The sequence below is a fragment of the Pipistrellus kuhlii genome, unplaced genomic scaffold (assembly GCF_014108245.1).
Source record: "Pipistrellus kuhlii isolate mPipKuh1 unplaced genomic scaffold, mPipKuh1.p scaffold_m20_p_9, whole genome shotgun sequence".
NCBI classification, from domain to species: domain Eukaryota; kingdom Metazoa; phylum Chordata; class Mammalia; order Chiroptera; family Vespertilionidae; genus Pipistrellus; species Pipistrellus kuhlii.
In genome coordinates this window covers 49,347,656-49,366,252 of record NW_023425595.1, presented here as the reverse complement: position 1 = coordinate 49,366,252, position 18,597 = coordinate 49,347,656, and the positions used below count along the sequence as shown (strand labels likewise).

Below are 18,597 nucleotides of genomic sequence, written 5' to 3'. Positions count from 1 at the left end.
ATTGATTTGTTATCAGAATCTGTAGCATAGAAGTCCCTGAGACACATCCAAGAATGACTTGAAATGGATTCAAAGCAATTATTCACCAGACTAATTGCCAAGAACCTGGCTCCCTTCCCTGCCATCTAAAGCAGGTGACACTGCATCAGTGTCCCTCTCTGGTGCCTGGTTTTCTGCCAGTTTATGGCTGCTGCATAGTAAGTCATTTCCAGACAGTAGGGAAGGCACGTGGGGAGAAGGATTAGTTCTTAACGCCCTAAGGTGCTGGTTAGAATGATGGCAAGAGAACTAGAGGTCCCAAGAGGAGATCTTGGACAACCCTCTCATTTTGCAGTTCAAGTGACAGAGGCTCCAGGTGGTTGTGACTTGCACAAGCAAGGCTGGTTCTGCCACTACTAAATGCCCTCGTGGCATCACAGCTATCTTCCAGATGCTTCCCATGTGTGACACACTGTACCGAGTGCTGTAAGTTCTTATCTCATTCTCCCAGCACCTCCATAAATTACATATGCTTCCCCTCTAGTAGGTATGAAAATATGAAAACACAGAAAGCTTAAATAATTTGTCCAATATAAGACAACTAGAGGCCCAACGTATGAAATTGTGCAAGAGTAGGCCCTCCCCCAGCTGCCGGCACTGGCTTCCATCTGGCACCCAAGACCCAAGCTTCCCTCCGGCCCCACCTTTGTCATGAATGACATCCGGTCTAATGAGCACATTACCCTTTTATTATTTTTATAGATTAGCAAATGTTGCAAAGCTGGTCTAGGAACCAAGGAATATCTGCCTCTAAAATTTTTAAGTTACAATTCCCAAGTCCATTCTAAGAAGCCCCCATCAGGTAGGTTCTCAAACCCCGTCTACCTCTAAAAGTCTAGAGCAGAGTTGACAAACTGACTGCGGCCAAACCCAGGCACGCCATTTGTTTATGTATTGACAACGGCTGCCTGTGCCCTACCACGGGAGGTGACACTGCATGGTCCTGCAAAGCCTGAAACATTCACTCTCAGGTCCTTAATAGGAAAAGTATGCCAACCCCTCCTCCAGAGCCTTGAAAATGTAGAACATCCTGTAACTGTATAGCAACTTACAATGTACAAAGCACCCTGGCATGCATCATCACATTTAGTCCTTGTCTTGTAGGGGCATTCCTGCATTATAAAGGAGGAAGCCAAAGCTCAGAGTTTATTTAGGGGTAGAATGTGGCAGAACCGCTTACCCAGATTCTGGCTCTAAATTGCAAGCTCTTTCCATGAAGCCTCCCTCTCTCTAAATTACCGCCAGGGGAGGGCTTGGACACTGGGAAGGATCTGTGAATACTGAACACCAGTCAGACTGTCTTTCCTGAGGCAAATTCATTCCAGATGCACTCATGTAATTAGAGTCATCAAGTGCTAAAAATACTCAGTTTGTAATAGGTTGTAAAGAAAAGCTTGTGCGTTAAAGGAAGGGCATGGCAATCACAGGAAAGATATTTTGAAATCTATATGATGAATATATATATACATTTTATATTTAGTGCTTGTGAAATTTTAAGCTGCTCAATTTAGAATATGAAAAATACCATAAAATGAACAATTGCCACATCTGTCGTGCTCTTTGATGAGATTAGCCTTTTAAAATATTCTTCATTTCACACCCCAAATTTTCAAATAAATAATAATAGCAATTATAGCTTCCTCATGTTAAATATTCAATATGTGATTACTTTTAAATGGACAGTAGTAAGATCATTAGTAAAATAATATTTACTTATATAACTCAACCAAAACAAAAACAATCTTTTTTTTTTTTCTCAAAGAAAGCATAAGTGGTCTGCAAATTCAAGGTCAGTCTACTAAAAAATGGCAAAGATTTTTGAAATAATAGGCTTAGCTTTAGGAATTCATTTGAAATATAGATTTAATTTTAAACATGTGTATGAATATGGAGGCACCCTGAAACCATTGCAGGGAAAGAGGGAAAAAATATATATATTTTTCCTCACCAATTGAGTAACCACCTTTAAACCTACAATATTTTACTTCCTGATATGCTCACAATGAGCTGTGAGTGTTTTCTTTCCCTATTTTACTGATAAGGGAGCTGAGGTTCAGGGTTCTTACTAATTTGCCAAAGGTCACACTGCTGGAATTCAACTCTAAGCCAGGTTACCCTCAAAACCTAAACTCTCTCCCACTGCCTCATGTAGATTCCTAATAATACCAAGATCACTGGCCAGTATCCCGTAAATATTCATTTTTAAGAATGAAGGTTTTCCTTTTTCTTTGTTGGACAGTTAATACTTTGTAATTATAATTCTGCCCAGGCTATAATATTTTAAATAGGAAGTCTTACCCATGGATTTTAATTTCCCCTTTTAAGGATAGAGAGAATTGAAGCACGTTTTAGATTTCAGTGATTTTTTAAGTGAGTCTACAACAAATGCAGAGATAAAACTTTATGATTCAACTAATTGTAGTAGTCAAATGCAAAATAATTATTCACAGCAGAACCCTGTGTAAATCTAATTAATCTTGGACCCTACCCACAATAATTAGTCACTGAGGGTACTCATTACAATAAATCAAGAAACTAACTATTATTTCAGGCCATAAGTCTACTGGCTTTCTAATAATTCACTTATGGTCCATGTCACTAAGGATATCATTTTAACCAAATAGGTTCTGCCAGTTGATTTATAAAGTTCACTGATTACTTGTTGGCAGTGGCAGGTTGTAAGAGCCTTTAAGAGAAGAATCTTGCCTTACATATTTTTGTTTTTCCTGTGGTACCCCAAGCCCAGTGTTTGGCACAGAGTAAGGCACATGGTAACACCTATTGAATATACTGCTCAAACAACTTTTAAAGTCAATGCATATATTTTCAGAGTTGGTCCCATGGCACAGTCTCAAGGGCGTTAGAAACGTAAGTATATATGTACCACGATGCAGACTAGGAGGGGAACCTACTGGCCCCAAGGTGAATTGTAGTTTAGCCTTTACCGAAAGACAAAGTTCGCCAAAACCGGTTTGGCTCAGTGGATAGAGCAGCAGTCTGCAGACTGAAGGGTCCCAGGTTCAATTCCGGTCAAGGGCATGTACCTTGGTTGCAGGCACATCCCCCAGTGGAGGGTGTGCAGGAGGCAGCTGATTGATGTTTCTAATTATCTATCCCTCTCCCTTCCTCTCTATAAAAAATCAGTAAAATATATTTTTTAAAAAAGACAAAGTTCATCACAGACATCAATTTAGCTCCATTCCCCAGCAACTAAACATTTAACAAAAAACTGACAGATCGAAACAAAACACTGCCATTAACAGACACCATGAAACTTTTTTTCCTTTTGCATGAGTCCACAATGCAGTTCAATCTTTCACTGTTCTGCTGGCAGGTAATGCCAGCACCCCTGGAGGAATGAAATATTCCAGTTTAAATTTCAGGTCCCATAAAGGCACAAAATAAGTAATTTTGTGGAAAATGACACGGTGGCTTCCTTCTCTTCTGTCTTGTAAACACAGTCTGGTTTTCTGGGAAGTGGGGAGAAGAAAGTTGCTTCTACTTTATTTTCACATCTGTAAATTTAATATGCTCTTTAAAAAACAATCCAGGTTATAGAAAAACATAGACACAGAGAAGACGACATTAGTTAGGGATGATTATTCACATTGTAAAGGGATTCTCCATAAGGCTGTATTAAATACTGAACCCCCCCCTGGGGCAGTGAATTTGGGATGTGATTGATAAGCAGCTTTCTGGGCCCGGCTGGAGTGGCTCAGTAGGTTGAAGTGTTGTGGGTACACCAAAGGGTTGGGGGTTTGATTCCCGGTCAGAGCACATACCTGGCGGTTTTGCTTTGATCCTTGGGTTTTGGTTTGAACCCCGTTGGGGTGAGTGTGGAGGCAACCAATGGATGTTTTGCTGTCTCCCCTCCTCCCTCCAAAATTAGTAATAATAATAATAAACCTATCATCAGGTGAGGATTTTAAAAAAAAAAAAAAAAAAGGAAAGCAGCTCTTCAAGAACACATTTGTGTAAAGAGAGGTACACTTATATATTCACCTGATCTCTTCTCCAAGGACAATGCAGCATCTTGTTTCCGTTCACTGGCAGGGGAACAAACAGTACTTGTTAAGAAACAGTCAACGGATTCTTGGATGACCCTCCTCACCTTTCTCAGGAGCTGAGGATTTGAGGAATTCAACCGACAAAGAGAAAGACTTCCTTGTGGCCACAGCCACGGTCCTTCCACTATCCCACAACAAGGATCTTTCTAAAACCAGGGGTCTGCTGCATCTTAGTCCAATGAAATGTGAAACGAGCAGCAGCGTGTGTGACATTTGGACTCAGCACAGGCCACAAACATGACCTGTGGCAGGCGAGGAAACTCGGAGCAACGGACTCAATGGCTTCTTATAGTGCAGCTATCTCTTCACCTCTGCACTGGTTAATTAGCAGGGGAGAAAGGTGATTTCTCCGATGCCCATCAATAGCAAAGAGCCCGACTCCTCCTCGCGCAAACCCCCCCCCCCCAAAAAAAAAACAAACAACCCATAAAGAACTGAACCGGGATCCTACCCACCCAGCCTTTGTGCTGAATAACACTGGCACATCACCTTGTTCCCACAAGCAAAACCTTCATCCCAGGATTTGGCAATTCCAGGAGATACACAGCAAAGGATCAAAAAGCTGACGACTTGAAAGACCTCCCTGGGTGGCTTCACCGCTCAAACCAGCGAGCCAGGTTGCGTTTGCTCTGGGGCCGGTCGCCGGCCCTCTGCACCGCCTCGCAGGTCCGGCACCAGGGCTCGTCCCAGAAGGAGGTGATGTGCACGGCGTAGCGCCGGCGCCAGTGGAAGTAGCGGCGGTAGACGGCCGGGTTTCGGTCCAGGAAGAGCAGGTAGGCGGCCAGGGAGGAGGCACTGGGGAAGTCGTCCACGTGGATGAAGGCACCGCGGGGCAGAAAGCGCTCGTAGTTGGCACGGTCGGGGCCCAGCACCACCGGCACGGTGCCGGCCAGCAGCGAGTTGCGCCAGAGCTTCTCCGTGATGTAGTCCAGGTGCTGCGAGTTCTCGAAGGCCAGGTAGAACTTGTAACGGGCCACCGTGTGCAGAAGCCCGGCGTCGGGCACCGGCCGCCGGCTCCCGCCTTTACCGAACACGTCCACGTGCACGTGCTGGCTCAGCTGGTGGAAGTAGCGCACCCGCGCCTGGCGCTCGTCCCAGTTGCTCACCACCCAGGCCACCAGCCCCCGCTTCCGGGCCAGCGTGGGGGCCGGGCCGGGCGGCTGGTCGCTGGGATGCGTCCTGGAGTAGAGGTAGCCGTAAGGCACGAAGATGTCCGAGTCGGCCCGGTAGGACAGCGTCCAGTTGAAGAGGTTCCCTGCCAGGCTCCGCAGCCCCGGGGAGTGCGAGGGCGACTCGAAGTTCATCCACACCCAGCGCTGGCCCGGGGGCCTGTGGCCCGAGACGCCCACGGTTTCCTCCTCCGCCTCCTCGTTCAACACCCGCAGCGCCAGCTCCTCCGCCGAGCGCACCCGGGCGCCCCAGGGCGGCGGGGGCCAGTCCGGGGGCCCCTTCACCAGGTCCCGGTGGTGGAAAAGCACAGCCTGGGCTTCCCAGTAGGCGGCCCGGTCGGTGAGCAGGCGGCAGCCGCTGATGTTGAAGCGCAGCCAGCAGTCGGGGGGCGGCCGGGTGGCGCTGCGGCGCCCCGCGAAGGGCTCCCACCACAGCAGCACGCCCACCGCCCGCGGCGGGGCCGGGGCGGCCCAGGGCAGCGGCGGCAGCTGCCCCCAGCAGGCGTAGGCGGCCAGCGCGGTGCACAGCAGGCCGGTGGCCCCCAGCGCCGAGGCGGCCCGCGGCAGCCCCCGCACCCCGCGCCGCCCGCGCCGCGCGCCGCCCGCGGGGCCCCCCGGCTCCCCCATGGCGCGCGCACCCGGAGCCGCCGCGGGCGTGGGGCAGCGGCGCCCGCTCTCATACTGCCGCTGCGGCTCCAGCCGTCGCTGCCGCTCGCCGCCACCGGCCCTCAGTCCCGAGAGGGCGGTCCCGGATCCCCAGGTCCGCAGATCCTGCTCCCCGCCCCGCAGCCGCCCGCGGGGCGCGCCGCCAGGGCGAGGTGAGCGAGCGCGGCAGGCCAGCGGGGCGCCGCCCCGTCCCTCCCCTCCGGGGCGCCCCCAGCCCGACCGGCCCGGCCAGGCCCCGGGCGTTTCCTGCTGCACCTCCACCCGGTCCCTTCCCTCTCCGCTGCTCCCGGACTCCCGGCTGCGCCCCGCAGGCTCATCCCCGCCCGTTACTCCGGATCCCGCCCCCCGGGGTCCCAGGCCTTTCAGCGCCAGCCCCGCGCCCCGCTCCAGCCTGGCGCCCGGCCCTCCCGGCCCTTCCAGAGCCGCCCCTGCGCTCCACCTTTCAATGGCCCGAACCCGCGCCCTGGAGCGAGGACCCGGGCACCGGAGTCTCTCCAAAAGTCGCCGCGGCGCGAGGGCGGGCGCAGGTACCGGCGGACGGGCGAGCCTGGGATGCCGAGCCTCCTGTTTGAACGGAAGATCAGAGTCCACTTCCTTCCTCGCGGCTCCGCTGTGGCCAGCGACGCCTGCCGGAGAGAGCGAGCCCCATCCAGATCCCCGGAGCCATGGGCGACCCTGACCTTGTGACCCACTGAGACAGGCCAGAAGTCTTGCAGAGGTTTTGCATTTAGTGGAACCAAGTTTTAAGGTTAAACCCTACGGTCGTAAGAACCCTCCCACCCCCCCTTTGCCTACTGCCTCAGGCACAGGGTAGAGAAGAATAAAAGGTTTTCTGAACTATTGGAACGTTCTCTCTTTTGCTCCCCACCGAACACTTCAGACTGCTCAGCTCACAGCATTCTTTAAAAATTATATATATATATATATATATATATATATATATATATATATATATATATATATAATTGATTTTTTACTGAGGGGAAAGGAGTGGGAGAGTTAGAAACATGAGAGAGAATCATCGATCAGCTGCCTCTTGCACTCCTCCTACTGGGATGTGCCTGCAACCCAGGTACATGCCCCTGACGGTAATTAAACCCGCAGGCTGAGGCTCTATCCACTGAGCCAAACCGCTTTGGCTCACAGCATTCTTTGTACTGGGGCTAGGCGGCTAGGAGGACTCACTAAACCAAAGATAAAGATAAGACGCTGGAGGTCTTTGTTCTCAAGCAGTTATCTGCCCATTCAGTGACGTAAATGAATGTATATCACCAGTAATTTTACTAAGCACTAAAGAAACAATTCCCTCATTTAAGATTATGCAAAACACTCTGGCCTATAAAAGGATGGCTAAGATAAATAATATGTCACCAAGCACTAGGTCCTGATCAGGTTTATTCAGAAGGCAACAATCCGGCATCGATTTCTACAGTTGCTTGAGGAAACTTTTCTCCTATGGCTTAAATGTGAATTTCTGGGTTTTAGCCTTTTTATGTAATTAAACGTTTATTCAGCAACATTCTAAATAGGCCGTGGATGAGCTGAGGACTTGAGAGGAGGCAGTTTTGAGAAAACTTAGAAGATCACACACAGCTGTGCATCGGTGATGGCCCAGCCCAGTGTCATGTAAGTTACAGAACGTTGTGAGGGGAAAGATTTTCTGGGAATGAGGCCAACCTGTCAGATGCGTTTAATGTTATGCACACAGAAAATAAACTTGGGTTTACTGTGTGGATTATTATTTTTTTGTGTGTGTGTGAAGAACTTTTTCATTAAAAATCAAGTCAAGCCTTGGCCAGTGTGGTTCAGTTGGCTGGGCATCCTCCCCTGCACCGAAGGGTTTCAGGTTCAATTCCCAGCCAGAGCACATGCCAAGCTGTGGGCTCCATCTTTGGTGCGGGGTGTGCAGGAGGCAGCTGATCCATGTTTCACTCTCACCCTAATGTTTCTCTCTCTTCCTCTCTCGCTAAAAATCTAAAATAGGGGTGTCGAACTCAATCAGAGAAGGGGCCAAAATCTAAAATCCAGCCTAAATCGCGGGCCAAATGGTTTACTGAACAGTCATAAACTGTCATTGTGATGGAAACGCAGCGGAGTGCAGTGATGACAGCACGGTGCAGGCCACATTGCAAGGCCTGGCGGGACGGATTTGGCCCCCGGGCCTTGTGTTTGACACATGTGATCTAAAACAACAACTCCAGATTGTAAATGTTTCTATAAAAAATGGTTTCAGGTGGCCCTGCCTGCCGGCCTGCAGTAACTGTTTGGGAGCCGGTGTGAAAGTGCTCTGACTACTAGTATACCCATCAACCTGGTACCACTTTCTTCTACACACTAACACCCTTTTCCTAATGAGTCTATATATTTTTTATTTCACAGAATCATTTTCAAGCTTCTTAAAAGCAAATTGTCATTGAAACCAGGAACTACAGTGATTCTCTACTGTTATTTTTAATTAAAAAAGAAAAAGCTATAAATGCATAAATAACCTTTTTTCAACCAAATGAAGGAAAGGACACATTGACTTTTCTTTTTATGCAATTCATTAATCTATACATTTATGCACCTTCCTTCCCCACGTTAGTAAAGTAAGACATCATAGATAGATTTGTGTCCGGTGCATGGAAGGTAGGCATTTGGTAATGTTAATCTATCAATACTTGCTTGCTTCCTCCCCCTCCTCCATGTTTTCCCTTAAGTTCTCCAGATATTCCAATTAAACCATCAGAATGGCTCAGATCCCATGAATGTCAAGTTCCATTCTGTTCACTTACCTTGGTTGGGTGCTAGGCCACAAATTGCCCCTACTTTAGTCTTATCTTGGTGTGTATGGGTGGATTTTGGGGGGAGGGGGATATACATAGCAGGAAGATATGGCTGGGTCAGAGGAAACCAATCATGACTTTTCTACAAACTAGTCATGCACCACATAAGGGCTTTTCAGTTAATGACAGATTGTATATACTAGTATAGCCATGGTCCTATAAGGTTATAACAGCTGAAAAATTTCTATTGCTTAGTGACATTGTAGCTATCAAAAGATCATATAGGACATATAGCACAATGCATTTACCTTTGTGGTGATACCAGAGTAAACAAACCTGTACCACCGGTTATATAAAAGTACTAGAGGCACAGTGTAGAGTAGGGGTGTCGAACTCAATCAGAGAAGGGGCCAAAATCTAAAATCCAGCCTAAATTGCGGGCCGAATGGTTTACTGAACAGTCATAAACTGTCATTGTGATGGAAACGCAGCGGAGTGCAGTGATGACAGCGCGGTGCGGGCCACATTGCAAGGCCTGGCGGGCCTTGTGTTTGACACATGTGGTGTAGAGGGTCCCCTGGGAATGCACATGGATGACCTTTAATTATCATCAGCTGAACTCAAGGCACAGGCAGAGCCATGCCCTGGGACCATGTTTCCCCAAAATGTGGGAGACTGTTATCAGTACTGATTTATCTTTATCCATGTGCTTGGAATGAGGAACGAATAGGACCTTGACTTACCCAGGTCTTGATATGCTAAATCCCAGGAATGAGGGAATGAATAGGACCTGGGCCCACTCAAAACTTCTTTGATTCTAAATTTTTCAAGGAAACCTCCCTTTATTCTTTTGGAAATAAACAAATGCGCTGTGTTGTCTGTGGTGGGTGGTGACTGTCTCTCTATCTGAGTGACAGCCTCCCACCTGGGTCCCAGTTTGAATCTATTTTTGTGTCTTGGTCTCTTTTTTTCTTTAATTTCTTAATCCCCAGCTCCTCCACTCAGGAACCTGTGGTTTTCCGTGCGGGTCACGGAAAACAGAGAAACAGACCCCACAGCACAGTACATGAAATTTGTGCACTCGGGAGGGGAGGGGGTCCCTCAGCCTGGCCTGCATCCTCTCGCAGTCCGGACCCCTCGGGGGATGTCCACCTGCCAGTCTAAGCCAGCAGTCAGACATCCCTCTCGCAGTCCAGGGCTCTCATAGTCTCAGACACCTCGCTTCTTACCACCTGCTTACAGTGGAGCAGGGGTCCTCAAACTTTTTAAAGTGCGGGCCAGATCACGGTCCCTCAGAGAGCTGGGGGGCCGGACTATATGAACTACTAATTCCTACTGTAACACCTCGGCTGCGCTCACTGCCCAAAAAACCTGGCGGGCCGGATCAGACTCCTCTGTGGGCCGCATGTGACCCGCGGGCCGTAGTTTGAAGACGCCTGGATAGCCTAGAACAATAGACTATACTGGCTTGGTTTGTGTAAGTACACAAGATGTGTTTTCTCTGAAGATGTTCAAACAAGGACAAAATCACATAAGGGGTGCGTGACTGAAGATCTTCCACGTTGATTTATTCACAGGGCAATCGTTTGTTTTCATTTGAAATGAATGGAGAGGAGGAGGATTAGGGAGGAAAGGTATTATGGGAAAGTAATAATGCCAGGTGTTCTTATTTAACCAACTGGGAAACTGGGATGAAAAACACTACTTCTACCTTCAAGAATCTATAAGAGAAACAGACCAGGGAGAAGGAAGAGATCATGGAGAGCTTTGAGAAGATGGCTCCAGGAATAATTAGGAAAGGTTGAAATGGGGGAGGAAAAGGGCTGAGGTGTTCATCTTAAAGGAGCAGCATATGCAAAAGCCAGGCAGTGAGGACTAGAACAGTAGGTTAGGAATTACTAGGGTTTTGTTTGGCCAAGGAGATGGAGTTTTATGCTGTGGAAAGAACTTGAAAGATTTTAACAAAGCAAGGGAGCAAGGATTTTTAAAGGATTATTTGTAAGGGCAGGTGATATATGGAAGGAGACAGGAGGTGGGCTTCTGGCATGCTGACCATGTTTATTGATGTAGGCACTGGTTAATGGGTGTGTTTGCTTGGGGAAATTTATCAAGCTACATGTTTACATAGTAATACACACACACACACACACACACACACACACACATATATACCTAAGTAAAATGTTTTTAAGAACAACCATTTTGTTGTTAGTAAAGGATAAATTGGGTATTAGGGAACCAGAATAAGAGTAGAAATAAATGCAGTTGCTGTTATATACACTGAGTGACCAGATTATTATGATCTCTGAATGCATAATAATCTGGCCACTCTGTGTATATCCTGTATAATATAAGGCTAATATGCAAATTGTCCCCTCGACCAGGAGTTCAACCAGCAGGCAGACCGGCCAACTGCCCATGTCCTCTCCCCCTGGCCAAGCTGGCCAGACCCCACCCATGCACGAATTCATGCACCAGGCCTCTAACACACACACACACACACACACACACACACACACACAATGGCCAGATTATTATGCGTTCAGAGATCATAATAATCTGGCCACTCAGTGTAGATGTGAAACAAAAAGCTACCTGAACAAAGAAACTAGTTGTGAGAATAAGGAAGAGGATTAAAGGAGAATAAGACATTAGGAATTCCTTCCTCCATTAAGCCTTTCTGGATGCCCATATGCACATATCTATATCCAAGGTAGGCTATAGGCCCCTCCTATATGCTCCCACATATGCATCTTTCTGTTTCAATCATAACTCCATCCGGTGCACAGATCTAGGCATCTAGTAGTATTCAGCACCTCAATGAATACTTACTGAATTTATGAGTGCTCTTAATGTCTTACTGAAATTACCTTTCAGTATCTGTGCTCCCACTAGAATGTGGGAGGTATCGCGAGGAATTGGCTGTGTGAATGACTTGCTGTGACCTTCAGAAGCCCCTTAAGCTTTCAGTGTAAAATGCTGCACGGGTGCTAATCAGAACCCTGCAGACAGGCATCACATACTTGACCAAATTAGGCTGGCTCTCACTGACCCAACCTGGATCAAGAGCTCATTCTTGAAGCAGCCACTGCAATCAAGGGACATCTCTGTAGACCCTCTATTGGAGCTTCAGCATGGAATCAGCCCCATCTAAACCTCAAGGCCTAACAATGGGGGGAGGGTAGTTCTCCAAAGGAAAATATACTGTTACCTGAAGAAAACATAGGCATGAAAAAACAACATAGCCTGTGTAAATTATTATTATTCTAAATGAGAGGCCCGATTCACGAAATAGTACAAGGGGCTCAGCTCTCCCATGGCAGCTGTCTTCGTCCCGCAGCCACGGCTTCATCCAGAAGGTCATTCGGCTGTCCAGTCTAATTAGCATAGTACACTTTTATTATTATAGATGAACTCTAAATCACCCGAGAACTGTAAACGTTCTATGATTCTTTTTAAATTGGTAACAATCAGCACACGATTCTTTGTGCACTGAAAAGGCCTCTTCGCTTCCACAAAATGTTACACAAGAAAGCCTGGCTTTCAGTGGCAATATGAGGACAACCAGGTCAGGTATAAAGGAGGGCTTTTGGAACCTGAGGATTGATAAAGCAGCAGAGAGGAGAGCTTCAGACATCAAGGCTCATTTTTTTCAAGCTGAATGAGTAATCACTCACAACGTGTCCAAGAATGACCTACCTATTCAGTTCCAAAATGTAATATAGGACACGATTCTCTGGGGGCAAGAACCAGGCCAACTGTGGTTCCTAACAGTCCAATGCGTTCTTTGTTCCTCCCCAGGGGAATGGTTCGTGGTAAGCCTGTCCTGGTGCTCCTCATCAGAGACAGTGGGTGTTTCCTAAGGGAGCCCCGGACACAGTCCAAGTGCTTAGGGTCTTCCCTGTCGCACCCAGCTCTGTCAGCCTGGGCTCCGAGAGGCTCCCCTCAAGTGGTTGCTAATTTTTATTGGACCCGAGATTTCTGTGACTTAAGATTGACCTGAAAAGTATACTTTAAATTTTGTTGTTTTTTCTTGAAGAAAGAAAAGAGCAATTCAGAGTCCCTCCCAGTATGATGTACTTACTGTGAAATGGGGAACAACCAGTGAGCAAGTGTGGTCAGAAAGGTTTATCCATAGGCAAAAAGGTAGGGATTGTTTCCTTTGGAAGATCAGTATGAAAATGATTGTTAAAAAAAAATCAAGAATTGTGTAAGTTCAACAACAACACAATTGTTATTGCCCTGTTAAATCATTGGTGGAAAAATCCTTGTTTATCTAAGTGCAAAGAACACACTGCCCATAAAAGACATTGTTATGAATAGTTAATATGAGAATGTACTATATCTATTGTAGGGTTTTAGTCTTTTGTACATTCAAGTTTTTCCTGTACACTTGCTTGACTGAACAGGTAATGCAAGAATTTTGGATGTTCAGAAAAATGTAATAAAATTTTTATGAAAGTCAGATATGCTTGTATGATATTTTAAATATTAGGGGGTTTCCCTCTGAATTCTTGTTAAAATATTCTAAAATACAGATTTTCAGTCACATGTAAAAATGATAGAAATCATGACTCACAAAAAGAAAATTATCTTTTATTTTTTTAAAATATATTTTATTGATTCTTTACAGAGAGGAAAAGAGAGGGACAGAGAGCCAGAAACATAGATGAGAGAGAGACATTGATCAGCTGCCTCCTGTGCACCCCCCCACTGGAGATGTGCTTGCAACCAAGGCACATGCCCCCAACCGGAATCGAACCCGGGACCCCTCCAGTTCACAGGCTGATGCTCTATCCACTGAGCCAAACCAGTCAGGACTATCTTTTATTTTTTTAAGAAAATTATTTTGACAGTGAAAAAAACATGTTAATATCACACAGTGCAATATGTGTGATCTAAGTGTATGGTAAAAGTGGCCTTTCCAAATTCTCTTCAGGTGCACCAGTACTATCCTCTTACCCCCACCCCAAAGCTACTTGGGTCTTCTGTCAAGTAAGCACAAATCCTGAATGTCAGGAACTTCAGCTTATTGGATCTGAGCCTACTATGGCACCCGCCCTGTATCAATACTTACGTGTGGCCACACTCCAGGCTGATGCTCAACTACTGAGCCCTGACTCCAGGAGGCAGCCCAAATCTCTGAAGATGGAGTGAGGATCTTGACTACTCTCCCTTCCCCCTGTCCTGACCCACTTTTCACACAGAACCAGGGCACAACTCACAAAAGAAAATGGAAGGAAAATGTATTTTCCCCAGGAGTCAGGTAATTCTGCCCTGACTAGCAAATTCCCCCAAGCAACCAATCAGACCGCAACAGTGTGGACCGAGTTCCATCACACTCATTCCTGTGACTCTTCCCTTAAAAGGGGTCTGAGGGAATTGAAATATTAGGAAATACTTGTTGGATTAAAGTACGCAAAATTGCCGAAACCGGTTTGGCTCAGTGGTAGAGCGTCGGTCTGCGGACTGAAGGATCCCAGGTTCTATTCCGGTCAGGGGCATGTACATCCCCGGTGGGGGGTTGTGCAGGAGGCGGCTGGTCAGTGTTTCTCTCTCATCAGTGTTTCCGGCTCTCTATTTCTCTCCCTTCCTCTCTGTAAAAAATCAATAAAAAATATATTTTTAAAAAAATTAAAAAAATAAAGTAAGCAAAATTAATGACCTATAAATGATTTTGGAAAACTGTGGAAATGCATGTTGCTCATAGAGCAAGAAAAAAAAAAATTCTGAAGAAGTAGGACAGCCAAATTTATCATTCTTGGTTAAGCTTATTGTAGCTGAATACACCACAGCCCAGAAATGTTACAGGCTGCATGAAGATGAAATCACATTGAAAATGCTGGTTATAATAGGATTCTTTCCAACAGCTCCACAAAGAACCTTTGGTCTGTATTTACCCTTGGTGATGTTTATGGCAACTCAACAAGCATAAGATTTTGGAGAGAAAGGGAAGGACGGTGAGTGAATAAACACTGCCCGTCTAAGAGCAGCTGCTGTCCTGGCAGTGCCTCTGTGCTTTGCATAAAGAGGAGATTTCTTTCTTAAGTGAGCTCCTTTACAAAGACTAAATTCCCTGGGTCATTCAAGACAGCAGGGAAATGGCAGCAACTCTTTAACTCAGAGACATTTGATGTGAATGACAGAGGGAGACACTGCCTGACCACCCACTCACGTAGCCCAGAGAGACACACTGTCTGACCACCCACTCACAGAGCCCACCACTCCTCACTCCCACCACCAAACAGCTCTCGTGGCCCTTCGGCTCCCTTGAAGCTCCTTGGGCACATGGTCCAGTCCACAGGGTAAGAAAGAGCAATGAGGATTGTTGTTAGAGTTTGATAGGATGATCCCAGGGCTGGCTGCATTCCTCTGAAAAATAAAATACTTTCATTTCCCCCACCCCCCCACCCCTTTACTTTGATATACTGTGGACTGAGAATACTGTGGTCTGACAGTAGAGTCAGACCTTGTTTGAGCTTATAAACCCACAAAAGTATAACTTCACGCAATAACGTTTATTGAATGTTGATCATGTGCCAGGCACATGAGGGACAGCTGAACAAATAGACCGCCATTTCTGCCTTTGTGGGATAGATAACTACCACACTCAGCACACCCGTTTGAATTATAGCTTTAGAGCAATTCCAGAACTGAAGAATCCAAAGATTGACATGAGACGCTGTGATGTGTTAGGCCAGCATACTGTTTCTTGAAGCACTATTTTCCTTTTTTTAAAAAGACAAAAATATATTTTTTATTGATTTCAGAGAGGAATGGAGAGTGAGAGTGAGAAAGAAACATCAATGATGAGAGAGTCATTGATTGGCTGCCTCCTGCACTCCTACACTGGGGATCAAGCCTGCAACCCCGACATGTGTCCCAACCAGGATTTGAGCCCTGACCTTCTGGTTCATATGCTGACGCTTAACCACTGAGTCACGATGGCCAGGCCAGAAGCACCATTTCCTCGATTGCTTTGTTACTCTGTCCTTTGTCACTTCTGCATTGATCAAGTGTCACTGTCAGAGTAGAAAGCTCTTTCAGGCCTCTACCTTTATACCTTTCTCTTGTCCATTTACAGTTAGGTAGGCAAGGCTTGTCAGATTGCCAATGAAATTTTTCATGTTAAAGAGATGAAGTTTCCGTTGGTGGGGAGGGGTAGATATGAGTCTCTCCCTGCCAGTTTCTATTGTCTCCCTTTTGGTTATAGAGATGTGGAATTATAAACCAGAAGGAAGCCATTTAGTCCACACACGTGCTCCAAGCAAGCACTATAATTAAGTCAGATAAAACTAAAGGCAGTTGGTTGTATTAGTAAGAATTCTTTTGGTTGTAATTATAGTGACTTACTGGAGGCAGCTTTAGACAAAAGGAGCAAAATTTACTACAATTCTAAGTGGCATCATCTATTGTATAGACACCATAAAAAATAAGGGTTGGTTACTTAACATATGTCCTTTCCATTTACCATCAAAAAGGCATCTGAAAGGTAAGAATATAAAGACTGAAAGTGAGACATGGTAAGAAATAAATTTTGGTATTTTTCTGAGTAAACAGCATATTATAATATGATTCGTATTTGACCTTCCTCCTTTAATCTAAGCTTTGTCCCATGCATTTAATTGCACATTGAAAACATGACTTTATCATGGTTTCACCACGTCACACACCCACAAAAATCTGTAGTTGCCTCTGGTTGGAATTCTAAAAATAGGCACACCCTGGATCATACCCTATATAAGGAAAACCACCAGTAAACAGCCCTGCCCATGCACACAGTTTTAGAAGTTATTTTAGCCCTTTATTTTTTTTTTTAATTTTATTTTGGTGTGGTAAGAACACTTAACATGAGACCTAACCTCTCAACAGATTTTTAGGTGTACGATACAGTATTGTTACCTGTAGGCACAATGTTGTACAGTCAATCTCTAAAGTGTACTCATCTTGTGTGTAACTGTTGATCAGTAACTCCCCTATCATGCCTTATCCCATCCCTGGCAACCACCATCCTATTCTTTGCTCCTTTGAGTTTGTTTATTTTAGATACCTTACATAGGTGGAATCATATAGTATTTGTCCTCCTGTGACTGGCTTATTTCACTTCGTATAATGCTGTCCAGGTCCATCCATATTCACCTCCAATTTCCTGTCCCGTGTGTGTGTGTGTGTGTGTTTGTGTGTGTGTGTGTGTGTGTGTGTTTTATACAAGTGTGTGAATCTGGCTGAAACATTCTGGGAACTCAGGAGATTGGGGCTCTTGAATGGGCAAGGCTGACTCTTAACTTGATCACATATTTTTATTCAAAGTCCTTCTGGTTTATTCCTTCTGGGGTATAAACACACAGGCTTCTATCAGGATTAAGGGGAATTATCTGGGCTTTGAAAAAGATCTAAGGGGTTTCCTATCAATTGCATAGGAAGAAGGAGGTGGAAATATTTCTTAAAATACCAAGTTTAGAAAAATTGGACACAAAATGAATGCCCATCAGTAGGAATAAGGTTAAGAAAATTTTGGTACTGTCATGCCAGGACACACTATAGAGCCTATAAAATCATGATTTAGACCAGTGGTTCTCAACCTTTTTAATGCCTCGACCCTTTAATATAGTTCCTCATGTTGTGGTGACCCCCAACCATAAAATTATTTTCGTTGCTACTGTTAATGAATCGTTATGTATATATCTGTGTTTTCTGATGGTCTTAGGCTCTACAGCAGAGCTTCTCAACTTTCTAATGTCAAGACCCACAGGTTGAGAACCTCTAGCAGGGTCGCCTAAGACCATCGGAAAACACAGATGGTCTTTTATCTGAGTGGCTCACAGATACTTTTGCCATGACTTAGTTGGTCAAATGAGGAAGTGGAGTGCAAGCCCTAGGACACTAAGTTACCCAGTATGCTATCACCTGTCTCTGGCACACACTGAGGACAGTCAAGGATTACTGGGGCCTGGAGCATATAACATGAAAAATGTAAGTGAGCAAGTTGCAAACGCCTTTAGAAAAAGAAAGAAAAAGCATTTTTGTTTCATTTCTGAACTCAGAAGGAATGCTTCTATTGTATATCACCAAGTGTGAAAATGGCTGTTGGTTTAAGATTACTATAGATTTTTATCATTTTCAAGAAGTGTCCTTGTAATTCTGGTTTTTTAAAGAATTTTTATTTTTGTTGGGACTGGTTTGGCTCAGTGGGTAGAGCATCGGCCTGGGGACTGAAAGGTCCCGGGTTCGATTCCGGTTAAGGGCATGTACCTTGGTTGCGGGTACATTCCCAGTAGGGGGTGTGCAAGAGGCAACTGATCGATGATTCTCTCTCATTGATGTTTCTAGCTCTTTATCCCTCTCTCTTCCTCTCTGTGAAAAATCAGTAAAATATATTTTTTTTAAAAAGAATTTTTATTTTTTTAAAATGCTTACTAAATTAAAAACTCAGAAAAGATCCATCAGATATAGTAATTTTTAGAACCATCCTCTACATTTGGTGTTTAGATGGTTTCAGTTATTTATTACTACACATAATCCTGGCATAGATAACCTTGTTCATGAATTCGGTTAGGAAGATGTGCAATAAAGAACAAAATTTAACCACAAAAGGAACCAGGGCCCCCAAATAGAAAAAGGATGGATATCCTAGCAAGGAAACAGAAATCAGTCCTCAGTGGAGCACCCAGTCCAAGCAGCAAGTCTGAGAATGAATGGGGCTTGGGAAGGGAGCTGGGGTGGGGATGGAGGGGGTGGGAGAGGAAGAGCTTGATTATTGGGCAGTAGTAAAGTGGAAGAGAGGAAGGAAATCCCTCAGCAAGTTTGTAAAGTCACCCTGGGAGCTCAAGTGCAAACCAGACTTCATTACTAATGGGTGAATAATATTCTCGAACCATTGCACTTTTTCTA

At 45.4% G+C, this 18,597-nt stretch overlaps 1 protein-coding gene across 1 annotated transcript; it reads right to left on the bottom strand.

The window, feature by feature from the left end:
- Positions 1 to 3,577: 3,577 nt before the first annotated feature.
- On the bottom strand, positions 3,578 to 11,811 carry FUT4 (fucosyltransferase 4). Its single transcript, XM_036428657.2, is given in 4 exon segments — positions 3,578 to 6,069; positions 6,072 to 6,126; positions 6,128 to 6,567; positions 11,730 to 11,811. Coding segments are annotated over 4 exon segments (1,947 nt in total). The 3' UTR covers positions 3,578 to 4,699.
- Positions 11,812 to 18,597: the final 6,786 nt, after the last annotated feature.